The sequence below is a fragment of the Manis pentadactyla genome, chromosome 11 (assembly GCF_030020395.1).
Source record: "Manis pentadactyla isolate mManPen7 chromosome 11, mManPen7.hap1, whole genome shotgun sequence".
In the NCBI taxonomy this organism is placed as follows: domain Eukaryota; kingdom Metazoa; phylum Chordata; class Mammalia; order Pholidota; family Manidae; genus Manis; species Manis pentadactyla.
Window position 1 is genome coordinate 104,592,712 of NC_080029.1, and position 26,820 is coordinate 104,619,531.

General features: G+C 38.0%; 1 protein-coding gene across 3 annotated transcripts in view; it reads right to left on the reverse strand.

The window, feature by feature from the left end:
* Nucleotides 1-24,670, reverse strand: part of NEDD4 (NEDD4 E3 ubiquitin protein ligase) — a 120,739-nt gene extending 96,069 nt beyond the window's left edge. The window contains exons 1-3 of one of the 3 annotated variants that reach the window (XM_036929715.2): nt 24,413-24,514; nt 22,505-22,801; nt 12,461-12,534 (exon numbers count right to left, since the gene is read on the reverse strand). Coding sequence is in view for 1 of the 3 variants with exons in the window: in XM_036929714.2 (XP_036785609.2) it covers nt 12,461-12,534; nt 24,413-24,457 (119 nt within the window). In the remaining 2 variants the exon portion in view is untranslated. Of the gene's footprint in view, nt 1-12,460; nt 12,535-22,504; nt 22,802-24,412 lie in introns of all 3 variants that reach the window. The other 2 variants (XM_036929714.2, XM_036929716.2) reach the window with 2 other exon arrangements.
* Nucleotides 24,671-26,820: the final 2,150 nt, after the last annotated feature.

Sequence of the window (26,820 nt, forward strand, 5' to 3'; positions counted from 1 at the left end):
TTCCGCACACAATTCTACCTCTTACCTTAATTGACACAACTCACAACCATCAGACCACTCCCAACATCCTGGTGTTTATCACAACCCATCCTTACTCCTAACTTCAGTGATGGAGGTGTTCTGCCCCTGTCTGAGGCCAATCCCCCCGTCCCATTTCTTCCCACCTCTCTGGGCCTCTGCGTCATCTATTTTCAGTCCTCCCTTTGTATCCCCAACATTTATTTCGACCTAGGTTTTTCTAGCTATACAAATATGTTTTGTAAATTCTCCCCTCTGGATCCTCCCTCCCTTCCCCAGCAAAGCAAACTAGATTTTTTTTCTTCCCATCTCTGTCAAACTTCTCAAGAGAATAATCCATAGCAACAATAACCAACACTTGCATACAATTACTCTGTGCCACGCACTGTTAAGCAATTTACCTGTATTAACTCTTGAAATCCTTGTAATTACCTATGAGGCAGATACAATTATTATCAGTATTTTGTACAGAGCTAAGTCAACCCATCACAGACCAAACAGTTCGAAAGTGGAAGAGCAAGGACCAGAACTCAAGCAGCTGGCTCCAGAGGCCATGCTCTTCACCACTACAGCCACCACCTCACTTTCTTCATTTTCTCAACTCCCACTACTCTTCAAAGCCCTGCAATCTGGGGTCCACTTCTTCCCTTCAGACCCATTCCTTCAAAAATGCTCTCAAAAGGTCTCAAAAGATCTTGCTAAAACAATCAGCACTTTGTTTTAATAATAAATAAAATCAGGTATTTATTTTGTTGGTCCTCTTTATAACTGATGCTATTGACCATTTTCTTGTTGGAACTCACCTCACTCATCTTTCATGACACAACTCCTTTCTGCTTCTCCTTAAACTATTCTTACTGTTCCCTCAGTCTCTTTCTTAGGCCACTCTTCTACTACCGGTCAGTTAAATACTGATATTCCCTTAAGTATTGGCCCCTGGCCTTTGCTCTCTTTATACCATCCCTTCATAAGGTCGTGAATGGTTTTAACTAACTCCATATTCTCAAATACAAATATTAAATGTAAATATAAATATATATCCCTGAACACTACTCGGCTAGACACTTCCACCTGGCTAGTCTACAGATAATGTCTGTTCAAGAGATATACCCATTTTTATAAAACATTTTTTATTAAGGTATGATTGATATACACTATTATGATGGCTTCACATGAAAAAACAATGTGGTTACTACATTTACCCATATTATCAAGTCCCCACCTGTACCCCAATGCAGTAACTGTCCATCAGTGCAGCAAGTTGCCAGACATCCACTATGTGCCTTTTCTGTGCTACACTGTTCTCACCATGATCCCCCACACCATGTGTACTAAACGTAATACCCCTCAGTCCCCTTCTCCCTACCTCCCCACCAGCCCTCCCACACCCCTCCCCTTGGGTAACCACTAGTTCATTCTTGGAGTCTCTGAGTCTGCTGCCATTTTGTTCCTTCAGTTTTGCTTCATTGTTATACTCCACAAATGAGGGAAATCATTTGGCATTTGTCTTTCTCCACCTGGCTTATTTCACTTAGCATAATGTCCTCCAGCTCCATCCATGTTGTTGCAAATGGTAGGATTTGTTTCTTTCTTATGGCTGAATAGTATTCCATTGTATATATGGACCACATCATCTTTATCCATTCATCTACTGATGGACACATAGGTTGCTTCCGTATCTTAGCTATTGTAAAAAGTACTGCGATAAACATAAGGGTACATATGTCTTTTTGAATCTGAGAAGTTGTATTCTTTGGGTATATTCCAAGGAGTGGGATTCCGGGGTCAAATGGTATTTCTATTCTTGGTTTTTTGAGGAACCTCCATATTGCTTTCCACAATGGTTGAACTAGCTTACATTCCCACCAGCAGTGTAGGAGGGTTCCCCTTTCTTCACATCCTCACCAGCATTTGTTGTTCTTAGTCTTTTCGATGCTGGCCATCCTTACTAGTGTGAGGTGATATCTCATTGTGGTTTTAATTTGCATTTCCCTGATGACTGGTGATGTGGAGCATCTTTTCATGTGTCTGTTGGCCATCTGAATTTCTTCTTTGGAGAACTGTCTCTTCATATCCTCTGCCTAGTTGTTAATCAGGTTATTGCTCTTTGGGTGTTGAGGTGTGTAAGTTCATTATATATTTTGGATGTTAACCCTTTGTCGGATATGTCATTTACAAATACATTCTCCCATACTGTAGGATGCCTTTTTGTTTTGTTGATGATGTCCTTTGCCATACAAAAACTTTTTAGTTTGATGTAGTCCCATGAGTTCATTTTTGCTTTTGTTTCCCTTTCTTGAGGAGATGGGTTCAGGAAGAAGTTGCTCATGGTTATATTCAGGAGATGTTTGCCTATGTTGTCTTCTAAGAGTTTTATGGTTTCATAACTTACATTCAAGTCTTTAATCCATTTTGAGTTTATTTTTGTGTATGGGATTAAACAATAATCCAGTTTCATTTTCTTGCATGTAGCTGTCCAGTTTTGACAACACCAGCTGTTGAAGAGGCTGTCATTTCCCCATTGTATGTCCATGGCTCTTTTATCATATATTAATTGACCATATATGGTTGGGTTTATGTCTGGGCTCTCTAGTCTGTTCCATTGGTCTATGGCTCTGTTCTTGTGTCAGTACCAAATTGTCTTGATTACTGTGGCTTTGTAGTAGAGCTTGAAGTCAGGGAGCATAAGCCCCCCTGCTTTATTCTTCCTTCTCAGGATTGCTTTGGCTATTCGAGGTCTTTTGTGGTTCCATATGAATTTTAGGAGGATTTTCTCTCGTTTGTTGAAGAATGCTGTTGGTATTTTGATAGGGAGGTACACCCATTTTAATTGGTCATTTTATCATGTTTTTTGCATTGTAACAGGTCTTTTAATATTATGGATTAAAGATTTTGTCAGATAGATGCTTTAAAATATTTTCTCCCAATCTGTAGCTTGCTTTTTCCTTTTCTTAACTATGTCTTTCAAACAACAAAAGTTTTAATTCTAAATAGGTACATTTCAACATTTTTCTTTCTTTCACAGTTCATACTTTTTGAGTCCCACTAAAGAAATCTTTGAGTAACCCAGTAAAACAAAGATTTTCTCCTATGTGTTCTACTAGAAGTTTTAGAATCTTAGTTCTTATTAATTTTCTATACAATGTATGGAAAGGAACAAGGTTGACTTTGTTCCATAAAGAAAACCAGTTCTTCCAGTACCATGTACTAAAAAGACTATCCTTTCTCTTGAGCTACCTTAACAGTTTTTGAAAAAGCAATTGACTACCAAAATACCAACAGCATTCTTCAACGAACTGGAACAAATATTTTTAAAATTCATATGGAACCACAAAAGACCCCGAATAGCCAAAGCAATCCTGGAAGGAAGAATAAAGCAGGGCGGATCTCGCTAACCAACTTCAAGCTCTACTACAAAGCCACCGTAATCAAGACAATTTGGTATTGGCACAAGAACAGACCCACAGACCAGTGGAACAGAATAGAGTCCAGATATTAACCCAAACATATATGGTTAATTAATATATGATAAAGGAGCCATGGACATACAATGGGGAAATGGCAGCCTCTTCAACATCTGTTGTTGCCAAAACTGGACAGCTACATGTAAGAGAATGAAACTGGATCATTGTCTAACCCAATACACAAAAGTAAATTTGAAATGGATCAAAGACCTGAATGTAAGTCATGAAACCATAAAACTCTTAGAAAAAAACATAGGCAAAAATCTCTTCGACATAAACATGAGCAACTTCTTCATGAACATATCTCCCCAGGCAAGGGAAACAAAAGCAAAAATGAACAAGTGGGACTACATCAAACTGAAAAGCTTCTGTACAGCTAAGGACACCACCAATAGAACAAAAAGGCATCCTACAGTATGGGAGAATATATTCATAAATGACAGATTTGATAAAAGGTTGACATCCAAAATATATAAAGAGCTCATGCACCTCAACAAACAAAAAGGAAATAATCCAATAAAAAAAGGTCAGAGGAGCTGAACAGACAGTTCTCCAAAGAAGAAATTCAGATGGCCAACAGACACATGAAAGTTGCTCCACATAGCTGGTCATCAGAGAAATGCAAAATTACAACCACAATGAGATATCACCTCACACCAGTAAAGATGGCCACCATCCAAAAGACAAACAATAACAAATGTTCGTGATGTTGTGGAGAACGGGAGACCCTCCTACACTGCTGGTGGGAATGTAAATTAGTTCAACCATTGTCGAAAGCAGTATGGAGGTTCCTCAAAAAGCTCAAAATAGAAATACCATTTGACCCAGGAATTCCACTCCCAGGAATTTATCCTAAGAATGCAGCAGCCCAGTTTGAAAGACATATGCACCCCTATGTTTATCGCAGCACTATTCACAATAGCCAAGAAATGGAAGCAACCTAAGTGTCCATCAGTAGATGAATGGATAAAGAAGACGTGGCACATATACACAATGGAATATTATTCAGCCATAAGAAGTAAACAAATCCTACCATTTGCAACAACATGGAGCTAGAGGGTATTATGCTCAGTGAAATAATCCAGGCGGAGAAAGACAAATATCAAATGATTTCACTCGTCTGTGGAGTATAAAAACAAAGAAAAAACTGAAGGAGCTAAACAGTGGAAGACACACAGAACCCAAGAATGGACTAACAGTTACCAAAGGGAAAGGGACTGGGGAGGAGGTGGGGAGGGAGGGATAAGAAGGGGGGCAAAGAAAGGGGGCATTATGATTAGCATGTATAATGTGCAGTGGGGGGCACAGGGAGGGCTGTATGACACAGAGAAGACAAGTAGTGATTCTACAACATCTTACTATGCTGATGGACAGTGACTGTAATGGGATATGTGGGGGGAACTTGTTGATGGGGGGAGTCTGGTAAACATAATATTCCTGATGTAACTGTAGATTAATGATACCAAAATAAATAAATAAAAAGCAATTGACTATATATGTGTATGTATGTGTGTGTGTATTTCTACTCTTTAGTCTCTTCCACTGACCAATATATCTATTCTTATGTCAATGTCATCCATCTTCGTTACCATAGCCATATAGCAGCGCAAGTTCTCCAATTTAGTTCTTTTCAAAATCATCTTGATTACTCTATGGCCTTTGAGTTCCCACAAAAATATTGGAATTGGCTTATCAATTTCTCAAAAACCGTATGCTGGGATCTTGATTGAGATTGTGACAAATCTAATTAATTTGGAGAGAAATACCACTTAAACAATACTGAATCTTCCAATCTATGAATGGCAGATTTATCCACTGATTCAGATCTTCAATTTTCCCTCAGCAATGTTTTATAGTTTTTGGTGTACAGTTCTTGCAAATCTTTTGTTAAATTTATTTCTAAGTTCTTTATTATGCTATTGTAATGGAGATTTTAAAAACTTACTTTCCAATCATTCATTGATAGGATATACAACTATAACTGTTTTTGGTACACTGACTTTCTGTCTTGTGGCCTTGTATCTTTATTAGTTCCAGCAATTGTTTTATAGATTTCTTAGAGTTTTCTGTGTACATGATCATGTTGTCTTCAAGTAAAGCCAGCTTTTTCCTTTTCAGTTGTATTACTTTTCTTTTCCTTGCCAAACTACCTGACTGTGACATGCAGTGCAGTGTTAAACTGAACATGGGAGCAAACAACCTTGCCTTATTCCTGAGCTTAAGTAGAAAGCACTCAGACTGTCAGTATGCTACCTAGCTATTGGTCTTTTCACTGATAACCTTAATCAGACTTAGAACATTCCCATCTGTTCTTAGTTTGCTAAGAGTTTCTATCACAAAGGTATATATTCAATTTTTGTTACAGGCTCTTTCACTTTTATTGAAATGATCATGTCTTTTTCTTTCATTCTATTAATATAGTGAGCTACATCAATTAATTTTCAGATGTTAAACCAATTTTGCATTTTATTCTTGGCTTACTGAGAGTTTTTATCATGAACAGGGGTTGGATTTTGTCAAATGCACTTTCTGCACCTATTGAAATGATATGCTTTTTCTTCTGTATTATATTTACATGATGAATTACACTGATTCTTAAAAATAATGTTGAATAAATCTTGCATTCATAGGAAAACTGCTGCCTGATCATATATTGCTATATATTGTTCAAAATAGGGCTATTCAAGTTTTCTATTTCTTGTGATTAATTTTGGCGATTTGTGTCTTTCAAGGATTTTGCCTATTTCATCTAAGTTGTGTGTGATTCCTTATTGCTGTAAAGTAGTGCACAACATTCCTTTTTTTTAAATTAAGGTATCATTGATATACAATCTTATGAAGGTTCCACATGAGCAACACAGTGGTTACAACATTCACCCATATTATCAAGTTCCCCCATGCACCACATTACTATCACTGTCCATCAGCGTACTAAGACGCTAATAGAGTCACTACTTGTCTTCTCCATGCTATATACTGCCTTCCTATCACCCACCTACATTATGGGTGCTAATCACAATGGCCCTTAATTCTGTTCTCCCTCCCTCCCCACCCACCTTCCCCAACCCTTTTCCTTTGGTAACTGCTAGTCCCTTCTTGGAGTCTGTGAGTCTGTTGCTATTTTGTTCCTTCAGTTTTGCTTTGTTGTTATGTTGTTGTTACTGCACAAATGAGGGAAATCATTTGGTATTTGGCTTTCTCCACTTATTTCACTGAACATAATGCCCTCTAGCTACAGTCATGTTGCTGCAAATGGTAGATTTGTTATCTTTTTATGGCTGAATAATATTCCATTTTGTATATGTACCACCTCTTCTTTATCCATTCACCTACTGATGGACACTTAGGTTACTTCCATATCTTGGCTATTGTAAATAGTGCTGTGATAAACAAAGGGGTGCATATGTCTTTTGAATCTGGGATCTTGTTTTCTTTAGTAAATTCCTAGGAGTGGAATTCCTGGATCAAATGGTGTTTCTATTTTTAGTTTTTTGAGGAACCTCCATATTGCTTTCCACAATGGTTGAACTAATTCACATACCAGCAGTGTAGGAGGGTTTCCTTCTGTCAGCATCCTTGCCAGCATTTGTTGTTCCTTGTCTTTTGGATGTTGGCTATCCTAACTGGTGTGAGGTGATAACTCATTGTGGTTTTAATTTGCATTTCCCTGATAATTAATGATGTGGAGCATCCTTTCATGGCCTGTTGGCCATCCAGATTTCTTCTTTGGAGAAGTCTGTTCAGATCCTCTGCCCATTTTTTAATTGGGTTATTTGCTTTTTGGGTGTTGAGGTGCGTGAGTTCTTTATATTTTTGGATGTCAACCCCTTTATCGCATATTCCCTTACAAATATATTCTCCCATACTGTAGGATGCCTTTTTGTTCTACTGATGGTGTCCTTTGCTGTACAGAAGCTTTTTAGTTTGATGGAGTCTCATTTGTTCATTTTTGTTTTTCTTTCCCTTGCCTGAGGAGATGTGTTCAGGAATAAGTTGCTCATGTGTACATTGAAGAGATTTTTGCCTATGTTTTCTTCTAAGAGTTTTATGGTTTCATGACTTACACTCAAGTCTTTGATCCATTTCGAGGTTACTTCTGTGTATGGAGTTAGACAATAGCCAGTTTCATTCTCTTACAAGTAGTTGTCCAGTTTTGTCAACACCAGTTGTTGAAGAGACTGTCATTTCCCCATTGGAAGTCCATGGCTCCTTTATTGTATATTAATTGGCCATATATGCTTGGGTTTATATCTGAGCTCTCTAGTCTGTTCCATTGGCCTATGGGTCTGTTCTTGTGCCAGTACCAAATGATTCCTGTGGCCTTGTAGTAGAGCTTAAATTTGGGGAGCATAATCCCCCCAGCTTTACTCTTCCTCCTAAGGATTGCTTTGGCTATTAGAGGTTCCATAAGAATTTTATAAGTATTTTTGCTACGTCATTGAAGAATGCTGTTGGTATTTTGATACGGATTGCATTCATTGAATCTGTAGATTGCTTTAGGCAGGATGGCCATTTTGACAATACTAATTCTTTCTATTCATAAGCACGGGATGTATTTCCATTTATTGGTGTCTTCTTTAATTTCTCTCATGAGTGTCTTGTAGTTTTCAGGGTATAGGTCTTTCACCTCCTTGATTAGGTTTATTCCTAGGTATTTTATTCTTTTTGATGCAATTGTAAATGGAATTGTTTCCTGATTTCTCTTTCTGCTAGTTCATCGTTAGTGTATAGGAATGCAACAGATTTCTGTGTATTAATTTTGTATCCTACAACTTTGCTCAATTCAATTATTAGTTCTGGTAGTTTTGGGGTGGATTTTTTAGGGTTTTTTATGTACAATATCATCATCTGCAAACAGTGACAGTCTAACTTCTTCCTTATCAATCTGGATGCCTTTTATTTCTTTGTGTAGTCTGATTGCCATGGCTAGGACCTCCAGTACCATGTTGAATAAAAATGGAGAGAGTGGGCATCCTTGTCTTGTTCCTGTTCTTAGAGGAAAAGCTTTCAGCTTTTTGCTGTTGAGTATGATGTTGGCTGTAGGTTTGTCATATATGGCCTTTGTTATGTTGAGGTACTTGCCCTCTATATCCATTTTGTTAAGAGTTTTTATCATGAATGAGTGTTGAATTTTGTCAAGTGCTTCTTCAGCAGCTATGGAGATGATCACGTGATTTTTGTCCTTCTTTTTCTTGTGGTGTATGATGTTGATGGATATTCGAATATTGTACTATCCTTGCATCCCTAGAATCAGGGTCATGATGTATGATCTTTTTGATGTATCTTTTACTTCAGTTTGCTAATATTTTATTGCAGATTTTTGCATCTACGTTCATCATGGATATTGGTCTGTAATTTTCTTTTTTTTGTGGTATCTGCTTGGTTTTGGTATTATAGTGATGCTGGCCTCATAGAATGAGTTTGGAAGTAGTCCCTCCTCTTCTACTTTTTGGAAAACTTTAAGAAGGATGGGTATTAGATCTTCTCTAAATGTTTGACAAAATTCAGTGGTGAAGCCATCTGGTCCAGGAGTTTTGTTCGTAGGTAATTTTTTGATTACTAATTCCATTTCATTGCCAGTAATTGGTCTGTTCAGAGTTTGTTTCTTCCTGGGTTAGTCTTGAAGGTTGTGTTTTTCTAGAAAGTTGTCCATTTATTCTAGGTTATCCAAAACAACATTCCTTTTTTCATCTTTTTCATTTCCATAGGCTCTATAGCAATGCCCCTACTTTCATTCTCATTATGATATGTGCCTTCTCTCTGTTGTTTCTGAACCAACTAGTCAGAAGTTTAAAAATTTTGTTGATCCCTTCAAAGAATAAGCTTTTGAATTTAATGACTCTTTCCTATCATTGTCCATGTTCTATTTCACTAATTTCTGCCCTTATTTTTATTATTTTCTTTCTTCTACTTACTTGGGAGTTAATTTGCTCTTCTTTCCCTAATTTCTTAAGATAAGAACTCAAATAATTGATTTGAGTCTTGTTCCTTTTCTAAGTTAGGCATTTTTAAACTAAATTTTCCTCCAAATATTACTTTATCTACATCTCACAAATTTTTATATTGCTATATGTTTTTATTCTGTTCAAAATGTTTTCTAACTTCTTTTGTGTTTTATTCTGTGACCTATAGATTATTTAGATGTTTATTGTTTTATTTTCAAACACTTGGGTTTTTCTAGGTATCTCAAAGTTATTGATTTCTAACTTATTTCTGTTATCAGAGAACATCCTCTACATAATAATTTCAGTATTTTCAAAATTCACAAGTCTTATCCTATGGTTCTACACATGGCCTATGTTGAAGAATATATCATGAGTATTTGAAAAGAATGTGAATTTTGCCATTGTTTGATTTATTATGCACAATATATTATTGCAGACAGACTCTAGAATTGCTCCTATTATCCCAACCTTCTAATGTTCATGCCCCTCGTGTTAGCCTCTTAAATGTGGGAAGGTCCAATGTATTCTAACCAATACGATATGGCAAAAGCAACAAAACATATGTGATTGCATTACATAAGATTATAAATCATCTTGCTGGGAGACTCTCTCCTTTACTAACTTTGAAGAAGGAAGCTGCTAGCTGGTGAGTTGCCATATGAAGAAGGCCATGTGGCAACAAACTTAGGGTGGCCTCTGGCTGACAGCAAGCAAAAAATTGAAGCCCTCAGTCTGGCGGCCTGTAAGGAGCTGAATACTGTCAAAGACCACATGAGCTTGTAAATCAATGCTTCCCCAAAGACACCTCAGATGAGGCCACAGCACTGGCAAATACCTTGTTAATAGCTCTGTGAGACTCTGAAGCAGAGGATCTATCTAAACCATGCAGGGACTTCTGGCCCATAGAAACTATGATTAGTGTGCACTCTTTTGAGTTGCAAAGTTAATCATAGTGCAGCAACAGAGAAATAATACATGTATGGGCTACGCTGATGAATGTACCATGCACCCTTGAAAACAATGTGCATTTTGCAGTTGTTAGGAAGAGGGCTCTTTAGGTCAAAGTTGTTCAGATTTATGTTTTTCTTAATTTTTTTAATGTGGTGGTTTCATCAGTTGCTGAGAAAGGTGCCTAAAGGACCACCTAAAGGTGGTCCAGACTCTGGGTGTGAGTACAACTGTCATACTGTCAAATGCCTGGGCAGCACCTCAGAATGGGCATTTTTCTCATCACAATAACCCACACCCATCCATGTCCTTTATGCTAGAGTTGTTATATATATTCCATCTGCATAAAATACAAATCATGCAAGACAATATTTCAAGTCGTGACTTGAACAGGCATGTTTTACTTTTAAAATGATAAAAACAATAAAAAGTCTTTTGTATATTCCAGATATTTACCATTACTAATGCTCTTTATTTCTTTCTAAGAATCTGAGTTTCCATCTTTTAGCTACTCTTTTTAGCTGAAAGAATTTCCTTTAGTTTTGCGTAGTACACATCTGCAATTGACAAAGTCTCATAGTTTGTTTTACTACAAATGTCATTATTTTGTCATCACCCTGAAGGACATTTTCACTGAATACAGATTTCTGGATTGATAGTTGTTATTCTATTGGTCCATTTCTTCTGGACTCCACAATTTCCTCAGAAGTCAGTCCTTAAATTGTAGTTCTCGTGTATGTGATAAGTCCTTTTCTTCTCTTTCTTATTTTCTTTATACTTTGCTTTCAACAGTTTGACTACTATTGGCCTCAGTACGTTTTTCTTAATGTTTATCCTCCTGCTTGGTGTTTTTTGATACTACACATTAGTATATTCCACCAAACTTTGGGAAAAAATTGGTCATTATTTCTTTACAAATGTTTTGCCTCATTTTTTCTCTCTTCTCTATTTTCTAGCATTCTAATTACTTGTATGTTAGACTGTCTGATATCATCTATCAAGTCCCTGAAGCACTGTTCTTTTCTTTTTTTCAATCTTTGTTTCTCATTTACTAATTGGGAAGTAATTTCTATTCATCTATACTTAAGTTTAATGAGCTTTTCTCTTCATCTCCATTCTGCTGTTAATTCCACCCAAGAGTTTTAATTTCAAACACTGTGTTTTTCAGTTGTAGAATTTTCATTATTTCATGGTTTCTATTTCTTTCCTGATATTTTCAACCTATTTATCATGAGCATATTTTCTTTTCTGTATTCCATTTTTGTAGTCCTTTATAGATCATATAATTTGGGGTTATATCCTGGACATTATAAATGTTATGTCGTAGAAATCTGGATTCTGCAATTTTTCTCTTATTAGTATTTGTTTTATTTTATCATGCAATTAATAATCTTGTTTGGAAAAGAACTACAACCCCTATTTCTCAGGCAGCAACTCTGACTTCTATTCCAATCTTTCATCTTTAGCTGAGTTGCTTTAACTCTGCTATGTAAGATTCAGGGTCAGAAAGAGATGTCACTAGACATTGTTTGGGCGTTTCCTTTCCGGTTCTTTCCCTTTCAGAATCCCCACCATTGCTGTGTTCTCTTCAGATTAAGTCTTCTGGTTTCCCAGGCCATAAGACTACAATTTTTCCAGACACTAACTCTACCTAACCTCAGACTAATTCATAAAATCAGGAACTCAGACAGTATAACTCCCCAGCTCCAAACATGGACTCCCCACTAGATTGTTCCTGCTCTGTTCACTTTACAACTTCAGGTTGCTCCTTTTTGTGTTATGTTCAGAGTTTACAGTTGTAATCTTTTAAGGAATTAATCTGCTAGAATTTTACCAATTCTAGAAGCAGAACTCAATAATGATCTAATAACTATCATTCTGAGTTGTATATTTGTCTAGTTTCACAAAAAATCAGTAATTCAGGTATCAAGGAATTTAGTAAACCACCAATTGGATATATTATTATTCCACCGTGCACAAAAATTTGCTAATAATATTATTCAGTTTTTCATCTAGCCGAAGTTTAGAAAAAGTTAACTAACTAGTGCAAAATTTTAAAATTACAACCCAACTTAATATACTCACCTAGATCCCAAGATATCCTTCTTGGCAAGGCCTATCCCAGCTATAACTTTAACCCTCACAATTCGGGAATTTTCCTAAAATACAAAAATTTGTATTTTATTTTCATGTACTTTATAATTTAAGATACATACTTTTAAATATATATATTAAATAAAGTAATTAGTTAGGATGCTAAAATTAACTGAAGGCCTCTTTTTGAAGAATTAATGAAAATGAAAGCTATATTGTTATTTGTAGATTATTGATTATCTACAAAGAAAAGCCAAAAAAGAAAAAGACCCAGTCAAACTTATTATGTTAGGAATTTATTATTGCTTCTAAGAAAATTTACAGGAAAATTATTAGAAGTAATATAAATTTATCATTAACACAAAATTAAGAGTTCATAAGCACTTGTAATAACTAGGAAGGTAATTATTTAAAAAGCCCATTCAATAAATTATGTATTAAATCAAACTATAATGTATTGATACTATAGTGTATCAAATATTAAACTTCATGGGCATCATAATACTATTATGAGGTTTTATACATGAATGTCTTAGTTTTAAGAGTTGCATATTGAAATACTTAGGGATAAAATGTGATAAAGTCTTCAACTTCCTTTTAAATGGCTCAGCAAATAAGTTTAATGTTAGTGTGTATGAGTGTGTATAAATAAAGGGAATAAGCAAAATGTTACCAATTTGAGGATATAGCTGATGAGTATACAGGTGTTCATTATGCTACTCTTTTAAATGTCCTGTAGATATGAAGTTATTCAAAATTAAAAGATGAGTAAGAATATACTATAAAACAGAATGCATATTTTTAAAAACTCCCAACTAAGCAAAACTATTAGACATGGGGAAAAGAAATGAATAAGATATATAAAAAATCTTAGGGAAAAATTATTGAAAAACAAAGACTTAAATAAATGAAGAAACTCATTGTGTTCATGGATGAAAATATTTAACATTATTATCTGTTTTCCCTAAAGCAACCTACAAATTCAATAATTCCAACTCCCCACCTTGAATTTTTTCATGAGTCTTAACAGATGATTCTGAAATTCACAGGAAAGAGTAAAAATGAGTAAAGAAGTAAAGTTATATTCAATCACTATCTTATGCTATATGCAAAACCAAATTCCAGATACATTAAAGACTAAAAGTGAAAAAGAAAACTTTTTAAATTTCAAAGACATTTTAGAATATTTCTATGACATCAGGGTAAAAAAGATATTTAAAAATACAAACTCTAATGGGAAAAGTTGTCAGATTTGACTTTATAATTACATACCTTCTGTATGAGGAAAAATGTCATGGGCAAAATGAAATGCCAAGGGGAACAACAGGGTATAAGCATCTAAAATATGTACCATTGACGAATTATGATTATCCAAAATATATAAAGAACTCCTAAGATCCAATAAATGAAACATAAACTACCTAATACAAGAAATCAGAGAATGACCAATAAGCACATGAAAAGATCTTCAACCTCACCAGTAATCAGGGAGAACTCTAATACACTGTTGGTGGAAGTACAAATTGAAGAATCATTTGGAAAAGATACTTAGCAATATCTACTAAGTTCTAAATCAATAATCCAGGAAGTCTACTTATACATATTTCCCCTAGATAAGCTCTCACTTAAATATTCAAGAACATAAGCACAAAAGTATTCACAGAAGCATTTATAAGATCGAAAAATATAAAGTAACTGCTGCCCAATAGATAGCAACCTGATTCTATTCTAAGATTATCCCATCAGAAAGTAGTTGGGCATATTCCCTTCTGAGGAGAGGTCTGGATGGGAGCAGATACACATATCAAAAGTATTTATTTCAGTTTTTCTACTTTTAAATATTTACAGCCACCCTTGTTCCTGGAGGTTTCACTGAATAAATGATAGTAGAAATACTCTATTAGCTCCCAAACTCAGGTGATAAATTCAGATAATACAAAAATCCTTGACTAAAGATACTAGATAAGACATAACTTCGTCCATCACTGAATAAAACCAAATACATGGCTGATCTTGCAAGAAAGAATAGAAACCCTCAGGTATCAGAAATAAAGATAGAATTGAAAACAAGAGAGGAAAACATATCAACTGAAATTTTACTTTTCTGCAGGGATTAATTCCCCAAAATATGAAGAGATTAGCAGATTACTCTTTTTTTCCTGGAAAAATTCCACTGAATATTTTATTGGCCATAACAGCCAAATTTTCACTATACCAGTTGACTGGGAAATAGCTATACTTTATTTAATAGGTACTAATCTCTAAAACTGAATTTTGAAAATTAGAAATCTTTCCTGTGATGACATAATAAATATAAGCTTTTTCAAGTGGTAAAGTATAATCAAAAGTTCCATCAGCAAATAATGTTATTTGATAATCTTTTATTTTCTAAACACAGACAATTGTTTATAATTTATATATGATCTTAATGATCATAACTGAGGAAAGAGATTATCATGCCCCTCTAAAAATGTTAAACCATATTTATAGAACCTCTACTGAACTAACCTCCTAGAAGTCTCCTGGAGAAAAATATAATAAGCAGTAATTAAAAACAATTCCTGGGAATGACAGATTACTACAGCCACAGACACATTTAAACTTCCGCCTTATATTTCCCACCACAAAAACCAAAACTAGTTATTTCAGATGCTGTGGTTAATTGATGTGAATCTATAATGATGTAAGATTCTTCCATAAAATTAAACAACAAATGCCATTTATTTTCATATTTGCATTCTTTTAACTTCATTTTATAACTTTATGCTGGAAAACTGTCAAAACTTGTCTTTTCAGTCACATCCATAAACAGGCATAATATATCATCTTTGAGAATTAAGAAGAACATAAATGCTGCAACTCGAAACCAAATTCTTCAATAATAACAGTCATGATACTGAAGGTACTTTGAACAGAGATCTCAATAGTGCTCAAGTGCATAAAAAGAAACAAAAATTAAACGTTCTTCTCCTTATTCTCAAACAGATCCCAGCTCTTCACTAAAGCTTGAATCTTCCCTGTCCACTTCTAGGAGAGCTTTATTGATTTTTGAAAGTGAAATGGAAAAGTTGCACATTGTAGGCAAAGATATGTGGCTTTTCTCAACTTATATGCAAGAGGCTTGGGTAATGAGAAGCAGCTTTCCAGGCCTAGTATTTTTCTCCACAATTTGTGAAAACAGTTCCTAACTGCTCCTTATCTTCTGTCAACCCTCCCAAAAAACCAGGACTAGGAAACGCAGAGCTTTTGGTCTTTCCACGTCTCACAGTTCTGGGGAGAATTTTTGTTACTCTCTTCATCCTTTTCCCATACTTCTGCCCCCAACCCTGACCCTAGTCTACTTTTTGAGAAAGATTCATCCTGTATTTACTTATCTCTGAGTTTTATTAAAAACAGGGTTCCCTCTGCCTGGGATATTCTTTGCCATCCCACTCCCTTCATTGTTAAAATCCTCTTTCATCTAGGCAGATTCCTTTGAAGCCATTTAAAATTAATTATTAATATTATTTGATGAGAGAAAATAATTATAATGTTAATTATAAAAATCAGCATACAGAATATTATAACCATAAAAATATGTGTGCAAATAAAGATTAGAAGGAAATATGCAATGATGAAAATGGCTATTAAAATTATGAGATGATGAAGGGTTTTATTTCTTAAACTTTCCATAAACCTTATATTATATACATATTTTTTAAATGTCTGCCCTTTCTTCAAAGTCCAAATGCCATCTTTCCAGAAAGACTTATCGTTGAAATGAATCTTCCCCTCTTACTGTGAAAGGTTCATTATATCACCTATCAATATGGTCTGGTATCTGAGGCAATAAACTATGTGTCCTTCTAGTAAAACTGTGAGATTTTGTGAGATTCTGAAGTCCAAGAAGCTTATCTTGTTATCTTTGTACTTTCTATAGAATCCAATAGAACACTTGACACCTAGTAGGGGCTGACAAATTCAGAAAGGATTTTCTCAAGTATCTGGAAGTAGGAATAAGGCACTTTATCAAATGCAAGGTAAGGTTCACATGAAAAGTGAGCCAAGAGCTCTGGCTCCAGACCTATACCCACCAAACAAGGTTGGAAGACCTCTTTGAGGTAAATGAGTGATCCAAAGGGAAGTGGGTACCAAATGCAATAAATACGTGTATGTGAAAGGCCCACAGTGAAATGGCAGACTCAAATAACCCTATTGTAAAGTATTCCAATTAATAATATATACCCACTATATAGAGGTGATGTCAGCAAATGAAGAAATAAATTAGAAAAGAGAAAGACAAGAGATCAAAGAAACAGTGGATCCAACACAGAAATCAGAATTCTCGCAATGATGGCTAGACAGCAGGTGTAGAGTGCAAGCAGTTCAGATGGAATACAACACAGCAAGAGGCTGTCTCCATCAGGAATGAAGAAAAGGCAATGGAGAGCTTTTCTTTTTTACTACACTGAGTGGTTTTAAAGCTGTCAGCCAGTTTGCAATTGAATTTGTGATAGGTGTACAGAAAATTAAATTAAAAATGTGCAATAAATAATTGTAAACATGGTATAGTGGTTCAGATGTGAATAACACTGTATTTACATATAAATACTGATATTTAACAAAACATTTGCAAGGGTAGGAGGGAGTAAGATTTTTTAAAAATTTCTTGCAACATATGCTATATAATTTACATGCTCATATTTTCCAAACTAAAAATTGGAACCTATGGATTGACAGGTTTTCCTCCTGTGATAAAATTTACTTGAAACATTTTACAAAAACATAAATGCTAGATCACATTTATTGGAAAATACATGAAATCAGAACAGTCCTAGGAAAGGTAAAGCATGTGACTGCTCTATATTTACTATGCATGATCAAAGCTCCTCAGGAGTTTTTGGCATTAATAACCATGATAAACTAGAATACTCAGAATCCTTAGATTTAGGAGAGAACCTTTAGGAGGTTCTCAAAGTGTTTTCCTTGGACCAGCAGTATGAGCATCACATGGGAACTTATTAAAAAAATTAATTTCCAGGCCCTACACCTAGTGAATCAGACATGATGGTGGGGCTAATAGTCCATGTTTTAACAAACTCCCCTGGTGATTCTGATGGGCAGTAAAGTCGAGAATCACAGGCAAAGAGCATGAGGGTAAAAAGAGAAGTGCTGTAGTTAATGCAGCTGCAGAGGTATTCCTCATTTAGAAAACTGTTAACTTTATTTATTCAATCAGTACTACAGAATTTCCAGAAAAGAAGAGCCTATCATTACTTCACATCTTAGTTAATTAATACATATTTTTATGTTATATGTACTATGTACTGTATTTTTACAATAAAGTAAGCTAGAGAAAAGGAAATGTTTTTTTCTATTGTTGCAAATCCCCAAAAACTTTTCCAATATATTTATTGAAAAAAATCTATGTAAAAGTGGACCCACACAGTTCAAACACATGTTGTTCAAGGGTCAACTGGACCTCTGAGGTCACTGAAAAGGTGTAACAAAAAAAGACAGGAGACATGGAAGTGAGGACACCAGAACTGTTACAATCTTGCATATGTTCCATCTTCCTGAAAAATCCTGTTTATTTTTTTTGTGTGTGTGTGCATCTATTTGCAACAGGTGAGTGGAAAGACCCAGTCTTTTGTATTAGATCTGGGTTGCAAGCCCTAATAGGAGTGGGTCCTTGAGCAAGTCACAATCTCAGATTCCCTAACTGTAAAATGTGGATAACACTATTTATTCTTGCAAGACTGTTGTGACGATTATAGCTAAAGTATGAGAACATGTAACCTGGTGCCTGGCATATGGCTGGCGTTCAATTAAAGCCAGCTATGATTATATTTAGGTTAATAATTTTACCCTTAAGGAGAGTATTTTCATTAAGACATCTTTATGCAATGACATGACCATTCACACTACTCTCTTCATTGCCCCAACATGTCTTACAAAGGGGGAAGCCAGACATTTGGGTCAGACCATAAGGTCATAATTTGGGGCTACAGACACATTTATTCCTCAATACTTTCAAAATAGTCTAACTAAAACCTTTTATCATTTGTTTGTGCTATGTCTTTTTCCCTGCATTTACCTCCAGACTTTTCCTACCTTCTCCATCCATTTATTCTCTTAAAACTTTGCTAGGTTTGGCAAGGGAGCCACCTAAACAGAAGCTTCAAGAAGGGAAAAGTGAGTAACAGCAATTGCTCCAGAATTCAGTAGAACAGTGGGTTTAGCAATTCAAATCACCAAGCTTACATTCTCCAGGTACTGTGGAATATCCTATTACCAGATACTTCTAGGAGATGGGAGAATCAGCTGATTTGAATATCTTGCTCTGACAAAATTCAAATACCTATGACAGATCAAGTAACTGACAAGAGCCAGAATTCTAACCTACTCAAATTCTGTTTTCCATACTCCTGCACACCTCCAATGATTTATTTACAAGGTGCCTTCCAACTCCAAGATTCTATTCCTATGTGATATATAAGTTGCTAATTGTTAACTGTAACAAGATTAAATATATATAGTTATAGCCTTCTAATCTTCTCTTCCTGGTACAGAAGAATCAAAAGCAGGCCAGGTTTTGGGGGTAAGAGGGAGTTTCATGGAGGCTCATGCTCACCTGTGTGGGCACTGAGGGTGAAAGGGAGGTGCCATAGAGAATGCATCAGTTATGTGCCCACCAGCATGGGACAGAGGAGAAGACTAGGGTGTTGCACAGAGATGCAACAGCAGTACCTTCACTGGCGGTGAAAGTGGGGTGCACAAGTGGCAGACAGCGGAAATGCCTGCATGGTTGGGAAACATGGTGGGAAACCAAAAACATAAGTAGATGGATTGTGCAAATAAATAAATATAATGAGGATAGTGAAAGAATTTTCACTGTAGAGAAGGTACTTACAGCTGGAAAGAACCCTGAGGTATTACATTTGAATTGAAGAAATTGGCACGAACTAATGATTTTTAAATATATGTTTACAGATTGATATAGAAATAGCTACAGATTTAAGTGTGGACTTATACATGCATATGTGGGCAGTGTACACACACATTTCTTAACTCTCTTTGCTGAGATGTCTGAAGACCAAAGACATCCACCCAGATATTGGCTTTTAAAAACCATTTTCTACTAAATGGAACCAATTTTCCTAGGAGAAATAGCTGATTCCAGATAGTGCTGGGCCAAGAGACATACAAGAGGAGACTGAAACATCTTCTGCCAGAAAGTAATGAAGTATTCAAAGAATGATAGGAACTTGTTACAATGATCTCGGAACCTCCTTGAAAGGGCTTCCACTGGCCAAACTGGGATGATTTGAGCAACAAAATATTCAATGATAGTAACTAAGTACAACCCATTGAATAAGGTGGGATTCCACAATGATATAAATAAATAAAAGAACAAATAAATGGAGGAGAAAGGGAAAGCTCTTCTTAAATAGAATGCCTATTAGTAAAGATAGAAATAAAGAGTTATGATTCAGGTGGAATTCATCACTGCATGCCAAAATTGGTATCTGGAGATCTGATAAATGACAGATAGGATATGAGCATAATCTTTGAATATGTTCCCACAAAATACAAATCAATTATAAAGGGAAAATGGTGATATTACAAAGAAGAAACCTGATGATATCAAAACTGTCAAGAGATTAAGAATATCACTGACAATGACGGGACAAATCAACATTATGTACACCCTGGTGTGGTACACTGAGAACACAGCATCATCTCTGTGATTCCTGCCAAAATGCCTGACCTTGAAATGGTCATGAGGGAAAAAGTAAACAGACCTAGGTTGAGGAACAGCCTACAGGTTATACAACTTGTACGCCATCGAAGTGTCAAGAATAAGAAAGACCGGGGAACTGATTAGAAGAGACAGCAAAGACATGACAAATACATACACAGATGGGATCTTGGACCAGAAAGGAAAAAGAAGTTATTAGAACATTTGTCAAAGACTGAATGGAATCTGTGGATTTGACGGTAGAGTTGTATCAGTGATGATTTCCTGGCTTAAAGGGTTCAATGGCTATTATGTAGGAAAGCGTTGTTTTAGGAAAATACACACTAGAGTATTTAGAGGTGATGGGGCATTAAGTTTGCAGCTTGCCTTCAAGCAGTTCACAAAAAGGACTAATGAAAATGTCAAAAGAAGGTTATGGAGCAGGAGAATCTGCAGAGGAGTTAGAATTCTTTGTATCATACTTTCAAATTTTCTGTTGGTTTAAAATAATTAAAAGGCAAATTATTAAAAAATAACCTATATTTATCTACTTATTTGGTTCCATGGAAACCCATGAACAATAGAATGATGCTGGAGTTAAAGAGTTGCAAAAAAGCAACGGCAAAAACAATACATGAAAGATTGGGCTAGTTACTAATGTGGCTGCTGCTTAAGCTGCACTTCTTTGTGTGCTGTGAGTAAAGGTTTGGGAACTTGGTTCCCAGGCTCCGTATGATGCCAGGGCAGGCAGGGTCAGCTTCTGGTAGGTGTTAGGGGATCTAGAAGTGTCAGAATATGCAATTCTTAGTTACCCTATTGCATATGCATTGTTAAAGCCACCACCATCAAAGGCATCCATTCTTCTCTATGTGCAAATTGTATTCCTAAACTAGTAGTGCTCTCAATCTTTCCTCTTTCTTTATTTCCACCTTTTTTTGTTTCAGTCAGGTTTTAGTTACAGGAAATAGAAATCCTTCCAGATGTTTTAAGAAGAAAGAAGTCAATACAGCGAATTAAGTGCTTACATCATCACGGAAAGAGCTAGAGGAACAGGCTATAGGTTGGGTCTCCAGAGGATGCAGAAACACTTCAGAACCGGTCCACTCAGGAAGCTGCCACCTCTGCCCCAGTCAGAAGGCTAGGTAGTTAGGAGCCACCACCAGTTAAAGCTGTTGACTTGAAGAACAGACCAATCTAGACATCAGGAAGTTGCCACCACCACTACTTCCACAACTTCCTATCAATACCCACAAAACCAGTTACCAGGGACTAGAACATTTTTTCAGAAAAACTCAACATCCACAGCACAAAAAGCCAAAGAAATAAGAAGTTATGCTCCACTTCATTGTCACCTTCCAAATCTCAAGTGCCCCTAAATGGGAAACCTACTTTACAACCTATTTCCAGAATGCCAAGTGCAAGAAAGTGTGGGAAACATGGTGTTTAGCTTTCTAGCCTCTGCCCAACAGGGAAGTCCACTGAAATGATATTGGAAGGGATGCTGAATTCTAGTCCCTACGTCTACCACAATACTCCTCACCAAAGATTAGTGGGCTTATCCTCCACTGTTAATCCCAAGAGACTGTCAGGGCAAATTTGGTAGAAAGTATATGACACTACTTCCTCAGTTTACTATGGTTTAATGGCAAAATCCTGCACACGCAGCCCAGACCATCACTTACTAAAAGACACATGTGGAGGAGGAGCTAAACTCAATGAAAAGTGAGAGAGGTGTTATGATCTAAACATACTTTAATTATGATCTAAGCATACTTCAATACTAATATGCTCACACACTGTGAATCAGCAGCTATTCAGTATATACTGCTTCAATTATAATTCTCTATCTTCTATGCCATGTGTATTCATTTCCCCTGTTTTGGTTTCAAATTAAAGTAAGAGTCATCTGTTGTTGTAACAGAAAAGCTACCTTACTTTTAATCAACAGCAGAGGGCTACCTGTTCCCAGACTAATCTGTGCGTTTTAGCAAATGACAAAGCTGCCATGTTTCTCTGCTACAAAATGTGGGGTGGGGAAGGAGGGGGCAGTTCTAAGCCTTCTTTCATTTCACTTTTGTGATGGACCAAAATAAACAGCAAAAGATAGTGGCAAGACAAGATGGCCTCTTGTCAGAGAACACCACCAGACCATGAGCTCCTAACAAAACAGGTGGAGACTGTTTTTTCTCTCTGTATCCCTGGTGCCTCACATACTGCATGATACAGAACAGACATTTAATAAATGTCTGTTGAACAAATAACTCAAATTACAATGGAACAAGTGGAAGGCAACGCTTCATCATCATGTCTCTTACCTTCCTGTCTCACTCCCTTCCTCCACATGGACAAAGTGGACAGAGGGAGCTGGAAGGAAACTTGAGTCATGGGACTGACAAAAAGACCCCCATCGTGCAAACAGAGTGGGTCCCGAGCCATGAAACTTCCCAGAAGTACAGATCCTTTGGCAAGTTCAGGAAAACGTCACTTCAAAGGGTGGAGTTTCTCGAGGTTAGCCAGTTGCTTACTGACCACCCACTGACTTTCATAACTCACTTTATTTCAGCTGCGCAGAGGGATGGTGGGAGAAGCAGGTAATTGAAAACATAGATCTCCTGTACCAAGAGGGAGAGAACAGTGAATGATACCATTAGCAGTATGCTATGCTCAACTGGCTCTGCTTGAAGAAAGTGAGATGAGAAACCTGGAATAACAAGGCCTACCTATGAATAACAACAGGGAAAGAAAGTCCAAGGCCGGCCTGATTGGGTTGGACTGCCAGCTTCAATTTATATGCATTGGACAGCTTATGGTGGCAAGCAGGAAGACCTGACTGCTAAGAAAAAAGCTATAGGTTCAACACTGCATTTTCCTCCTCTGATCTCTTCTACAGAACAAAAACTGGGACATTAGCTAGAATACTATCTTTACTCATAGCACACTGACTTGTTTCTGAGGCACTATCAAGCTGCCACCATTTGTCCATTTGCTTCTCTTCTGGTAGCAATCTAAGAAATGAAAGTTTAATCACATCACATAAATCACCCCAAAATACCCTGAGGAAACTTGCCTGCATCAACAGATAGCCCATGGCTTATAAACAAAGAACTTTCAAGAGAAATGAAAAAGACATTTTGTAAAAAAAGTTTGAAGATACCAAGTTACCAAGAGAAGGCATTATTACAACACTGATATCTAAGCCATCAGTCTAAATTAGGCTGATGGATTTACAGTTAATTGGGTCCAGTCTTGATAACAGGTACATGTGACATCTTAGTCAACAAGGATGCTGAAATTAGATTTTTTTCCCCAAACTTAATTAGTCACTGATGGACTAGATAACTTTCTCATCTCCTACCCATTCCCATTTTTGAGATAAGCACCAAGGACACAGGGAAGCCAAATTTCATTTAAAACCAAAGCTCTATTTCCAAATAACCTATTTTTAATAAACGTAAGTCATAACCGGCATTAGTTATTTAGCTGAAAAGACACAACTCTGCGTTCTCAAATCACAAAACTTAATTTTCGAAGTGAACAGCTGTGGGAAGTTTTTCAATGTACACTTTTTCGGCTTTACTTTATCAGTGAAGACCAGTGAAACATTGAATGAACTTTCCACACTTGACACTTGTTGCTAAATACAAGGAGCAAAATCTATCTGCCTACTTTTTCACCCCCGTCTCCAGTTAGCGGCTTATAAAGGATTTCAGATGAAAAAGGAAAAACCGAAACAGCTAATGACAATTCTTGGAAGTCTTCAGGTCACAGTCTATCAAGTTAGGACCGGCGGGCCTGTGCCGGAGCCGGCTAGCCCACCCCCAGGATGCTCGGCTGCAGGGTCGCTGGCCGCACCCACGGGGCTCCCGCGCGCGGGGCGGCAGGGGGCAGGACGCGGCCGGCGGGGTGCTGCCCCCGCCCCCCGCGCTCGCGCCGCGCGCCCCTCACCGCCTCCCGGCGGAAACTGACAAGGGAGGCGGCGGCTCCAGGGAGCCGCGGGGCGTGGAATCCCCAAGCTCGCGAAGAAAATGCGGCTCCCAGGGGCATGCCCCACCCCCGCCCCGAGCCCGCGCGCGCCGGCCCGCCCGTCGCCCCCACGGCCCCCCGCGCGCTCCGGGGCCGCGCTGAGGGAGGAGGCGGCCGAGCGCTGACCCTCAGGGCGCCGCCGCCGCCTCGGTCCGGCTGATGGGCAGCGCGAGGGGGAGCCCTCCCCGCGGCCCGCGCACCTCGTCTTCCGCGAGCCCGAACACCTCCACCGCGCAAGTGGCCATTCCGAACGGCTCCGCGCTCGCCCCCGCCCCGGGAGTGGGCTCCGCGGTGGGGAGGAGGGGAAGCGGGAGGGCGGGAGGAGCCGGAGGAAGAGGAGGCGGCGCTCCGCGGCGGCCAGAGCGCCTCCCCCGGCCGGTGGGAGCGGCAGGCCCGAGGAAGCGCGGCGGGAAGGGCGGGCGGCGCGCCCGGGGCGGCGGGAGTGCGGGGTGCGCGCGGCGAGGGCGCGCCTCGGCCCCCGAGCCGGAAGGCCGGCCGCTGACGGGCCCGCCCCGGACAGTCGCGGTGCGCAGAGCCCGCGGCGGAGGCCGGCAGAATGTCAGCCCTTCCCCTGGGAAACGAAGCTGCGGTTTTCCTCAGCAGCAAGTCTGAGACCCGCTCCCGAACTCGTCGGCCTCTTACTAGACGCCTGGATCCAGGAGAGCGTAAACGTAGCTCACCGCAAGCTAAAAGCCAGTTTTCTTGAGCGTGAAGCCGGCGGGTTCCAGTAGAGCTGGACCCTGGGACTCCGGTGGGGGCAGCCCGAGCGCCGCACCAAGCGGGGAGGCCCGGAGGGATCTCAGCAGCCTTGGACCCAGGATCTGCAATTCTCTCCCTGTGATTTGTGAACACTGCCCAAACTAGGCCATTTCTTGTCCTGTGGTCTGTCCATCCTTAAAGCCTACCAATAACGCCTAGCCTCCGGGCTGAACCCTCTAAAGCTGCTTAGCTAAACCTTGGCCTGCAGCACCGCTGGCAGGTAGCGGAGAAGGCGGGTGGCGAGGAGGTGGTGGTGGTGGTGGGATAAAATGATCTAGGACCTCCCGTGCTATGGAATAATCGTACCTGAGAGGTTTTGTAGTTCCATAATCACAGGAACACCCCCACCAAATAAAGCACCCTTAAAAGGGAATGAGGAAAATTACACGCACTCATTGTCTAAGAATATGTCCTTTTCCTACCTTTTCAGAAATTTGCATAACTCTAGAATCTCAAAATCTACCTTACGTTTTCCTTAAAGAATCCAGAATAAACAGTTTAAGACTGTGACTCATATTATTGGTTTCTTACATAAGATTTTGTTGTACTTGAATTATGTTTGGCAAGGTCCTTTTCATTCATATTATATATCAAAATTCTGTTAATACACAACCCAAATTTCATCATCTCTATTAGGGGGAAAGATATGGCAATTAAGTAAACATGAGTGCAAAATTCCAGAATGATCAGGAATTGTTGGTTTAACTAAATTTACAGCGCATCGTAGCACTAATTTCTTTGTTTTATAAACTAAAATACCTGTGTTTCTTGGTTGGGTGTAAAATAATCTGAAAATATTTGGTCTGCCCTTTTATTTTCAGAATGATAATTATAATAATAAAATAATAATTTTAAGTAGGACATTCATGTCATTTCGTAACATGGTTACGAACAGGAACAGTTTCCATTACTTCTACCAAAATTTAATGAATGGATGAGAAGTAAACACACAACCTAAAACTGGTAATAAAATCAACCAGAAATCACAGTGGTTTATAAAGACTCAGCTGATAAAGCTGCTAAGTTAATAATGAAGATAATTCCAAATACCACTGATTTGACTCATGATTTTTATTCCTTCTGTCTGCATCCAAAATCATAATGAAGCATTAAGCTACTGATAAATGATGAGCTACAGTAATTATTATTTCCCAGCCGGAACTTAGAAGGGGCCCTGTGCAGCTGGTACCTGGAATTAAAAGAGGAAGCTCCAATAGAGAAGTGGTATCAGTTGGTGTGGCCGAATAACCACGGCTGCCATCAAGAAAGCTGTGTGGAATGAGAAACTCCTCTTAGACGTATTGCTCAACTGCATATGCTTACGAAGGTTCTTTGCCCATCTAGGCTGGCTTCAATTAAGTTCATGTTGTTTTGATTTGAGTAACTGCATAACCATATAAAAGGAATGTATGAAGAATGTGATATTGTCTATAATTTCTTTCAAACTTCACACCTGCTTAGGGAGTGCCCCAGGTAAAGCCTATGCAAGTCTAGCAACCTCCAGTGGCATCCCCATGCTAGCCCTTTTTCTTGAACCTAAAACCTCCCTTAAAATCTCCCTTAAATGAGCTTCCAAACTGATAAGGAGCAGTAAGTGAATGAAAATCAGTAAAACTGGGCTAGACCTTCTAGTAGCCTGTGTACCTAAACCTCTTTATCTCTGCCTGTAAATATTCATTGTGATGCAGAAGTTGAAGGATTGTTTTTGTTTTTTTTTAATTTCACCCCCTTGGGGTAAGAATTTTGGTATTGTATAACTTATGGATAAAATGAGAGTCCTGTGGCCAGGATTCTCACCTGGCCCTGGTTGACTAGCTCACTGCACACCTGTGAGCAATACATGGCTGTT